The 3,212-nt window shown below is 38.8% G+C and overlaps 1 protein-coding gene across 2 annotated transcripts in view; it reads right to left on the minus strand.

Annotated features, from left to right (window-relative positions):
- Nucleotides 1-2,517, minus strand: part of DNTTIP2 (deoxynucleotidyltransferase, terminal, interacting protein 2) — a 54,038-nt gene extending 51,521 nt beyond the window's left edge. For both annotated transcript variants that reach the window (XM_010582654.1, XM_010582652.1), the window contains exon 1: nt 2,431-2,517. In XM_010582654.1, coding sequence (XP_010580956.1) covers nt 2,431-2,442 — 12 coding nt within the window. In that variant the 5' untranslated portion in view covers nt 2,443-2,517. The remainder of the gene's footprint in view (nt 1-2,430) is intronic.
- Between the last annotated feature and the right edge of the window lie 695 nt (nt 2,518-3,212).

Below are 3,212 nucleotides of genomic sequence, written 5' to 3' on the forward strand. Positions count from 1 at the left end.
AGGGGAGCGAGGCCGTGCCCACCCCGCCGCGTCGTACAGTCCGAGCACGGGGCGGGCCGCGGCTCCCCCGGCGCGGAGGCGAAGCGAGCGGCGCGCCGGCGCGTCGGCCTCGTACCGAAAAGCACTGCGGCCAGGGCAGCGCAGCGCAGGGCGCCGCAGGGAGCGCGCGCTGGCGAGTGGGGGAGAGGGTTACGGCTGCCAGGAGAGGATCAACTCCCGGAGCGCAGGGCACCCGGGAGCGTTTTATGACAAAGGGTAAAACACTGTTACTGAGATGATGAGCATTCATACAAGGCACAGATTAAAAGCCTACAAGAATTTCAACTTTTAATTCAAACTCTCAAGTTTCTTAGGGAAGCAATCCCATCTCTCCCACTTTGATGCGAAACAAATTAATGAAATAACCTGATAAAACATTACACTGTTGGTGACTCCAGAAAAATAAGATTAGCCTGTCTTAAAGGGTGCTCTTCTACAGCAAGCCAACTGTTAAGAGTTTACAGAAAGAAAATAAATAATTATCCCATTAGAGCAGCCTATACAGTGTTCTAGCACAATTCTTGTTCTGTAGCATTTCAATTTATAAAACAGAGTACACATGAGTCTAATACAATACAGAACATCAACAGCCAGACACACAGACAGAATTTACAGACAGTGGTTAATCAGCAGCAGCACACAACTCAAAGCTGGTAGGAAAGTTTGAAATGAAACTCATGTAGTTCTGAAACTCTGATACACATTGACCGACCCGACATTAAAAAAAGACTACATTTTGATTAGGAGAAAAAAATTCAAACTTTTATTGATGCACTACTAGTTCCAGTTCCCCCATCTCATTTATCAAAAGAACTGAAGAAGTCCAGGACAATCTCCCAGTATTTGCCACCTACAGATAAGATATTTGAGGACTCAAATGGTGTCTTGAAAAAGATTAATATTTTAACTTAGTGGGATGGATTATAGGAAGCTGGCACTCTAGACACTACCTATGGGCATTCAATTTCCACTAGCTGCCTACATAACAGCATTTGAAAGATGTTGGCAGAAATTCATTCCCTTACAGTCCAAATCTCAAAACATGTACAAGTTAATGAGTACTACTAGTACGAAGTCCTGCTCCTGCCTGAAATCAAAAGGAAAATGAGTATTTTAGACACTCAGTATCAAGCTCCTGCTGAACTACGAGTTGAACTTTTGCTATCTGTTCTGATTTAAAGGCCAAGGAAATGAAAAGGCCTTTTCGACAGAAAGAGTACATTAAACCAGAAGCCTTGCCTTAGCTACAGCAATCTCTCTAGGATTCAAAAGCCAGTGCACTAAGCTACTGCCAAACAGAAGTATACCTAACTTCAAGCTAACCCTTGCTCACATCATTTCTGAATGGCACTCAAGCAAAAAAAGTTTCCTAGGCAACCTCAAAAGAAGTCATCCATTTTACACAATCCTATAGTGAACAGCTTCAACATTTACTATCTGTTCTGACTTGGCCAATTCTGATTGCGTAGTTCATAAGTATCAAAAAAACCAAGCCACAGTTGAGAAGACAGGCACAATTCAACATTCGATTAACAAATTTTTTCATCACTTGTTTTCAATTCTTATTTTAAACGCTCACAGAATAATACATTTTCTATTTCAAACAGTAAAGATGCCATCACACTTGTGAAAACACTAAACAAAGCATATTGAGGCGCAAAGAAGCCAGAAGGAATTCAAGTAACAGTCAGAAAGTAATTTGGAAGATGCATTTTTTTTCTAAATCATGGAGGTCTTTTACACTATATTAAAAATAAACCAATTTTCCCATCCACACAAATTAAACAGTTGACTTGCCTATATATACATACCAAGTAATGAGATACCAGTTGAATTTTTTGGGGTAATTTTTCATAAAATATGACAATTTTCTATAAAAACTAGTCCTCAAATGCTTGAAATATATGTACCTACCAGATAAGTAACTCTTAAAGAGAAATTCATTTTTTTTTAAAAATAAAAATATATAAGTTTCTCTATACTACCTCATGGCAGCTAAAATATAATGATAATTTTACAGTGAACTGGTCATACAAAGAAAAATACTTTAAACTGTTTCTCTATAGATAATTTCAATTAAAAACAACAAACCCAAAATATTTCATATTTTAAATTAACTGGTCAATAGGTTAAGAAAGAAAAATAGTGTTAGAACACTGCAGACACTCCTGCTGACATCACACTGAATAATTACAACTTTTGGTCTTTTTCACAACTGCTGTAAAAGTGTTTCTATAAAAAAAGCAATGTTCCCCCCATCCCCAAGAAATTGAAACAGTAAGCCATTTAAAAAAAAAGAAGAAGAAAGTGTTTTAAGAGGCATTTCTTTTAGCTTGCATGATATAGCCTTTGGACTTGATAATTCCTCTGCTTTTAACAATGACTGAATACCGGAGAAGCCATAAAGGAATCCACTCGTGTGCTTTCGTGTTCTGGATGCTTTCCTGAAGAACTTCTTGGAAACTTGCTTCACAAAGTAATTCTGAAGTTAAAAAAGGATATTCATGCTTTAAATAGTGTCACGTAAAGAGCCGCAGAAAGCAACACTGTCCTACAGTCAAAAATCTTAAGCAGTGCCAGGTACTCCACAGATGCACTCTTCCAGAACGCACGTAGGGTAAAAGCAGCTGAATATTACAGAAGAAATCTTCTGGACACCTTTTTTGCAACACTGAGTATTTCCCACAAAACTAATTAACTGAGATTTCTACAATATCAAATGGAGATGATCAGCAGAGCCATTTGCAGGAAAAAAATGACAATTAAATTTGAGAAGATAGCTAGACAAGCCAGGGGTGTGTAAAGCATAAGGCTGAAATCAGCAAAGTACTGAGCATTCTCAGTTACCTCTGCAGTCACTGAAAGCTCAACATTTATAGCATCTCCCATAACTGGGCTCATAATAAGCACAGGCCCAGAAAGCATTAAGAAAAATGGGCTTGAATGCCACAAAGCAGAAAAGGCAGGCAAGTACAAATCCTCCTAGTTTCCTCTGGAAATTCAGTCAAGGGAACAATCTCTTAGATGAAGAGTGTTCCCTAAAGAGAGTCTCAATACTCTTCAGCTGCCCATTACAGAAAAGTTAAGGTTAGCAAACAATGCATAAAGGAATCACTACTTGCTTTGTTTTCTATCCACATCCTCCTCCTCCTTCATTTCATGATTCCCGATAA

The sequence above is a fragment of the Haliaeetus leucocephalus genome, unplaced genomic scaffold, assembly GCF_000737465.1.
Source record: "Haliaeetus leucocephalus isolate CR32 unplaced genomic scaffold, Haliaeetus_leucocephalus-4.0 Scaffold848, whole genome shotgun sequence".
In the NCBI taxonomy this organism is placed as follows: Eukaryota; Metazoa; Chordata; class Aves; order Accipitriformes; family Accipitridae; genus Haliaeetus; species Haliaeetus leucocephalus.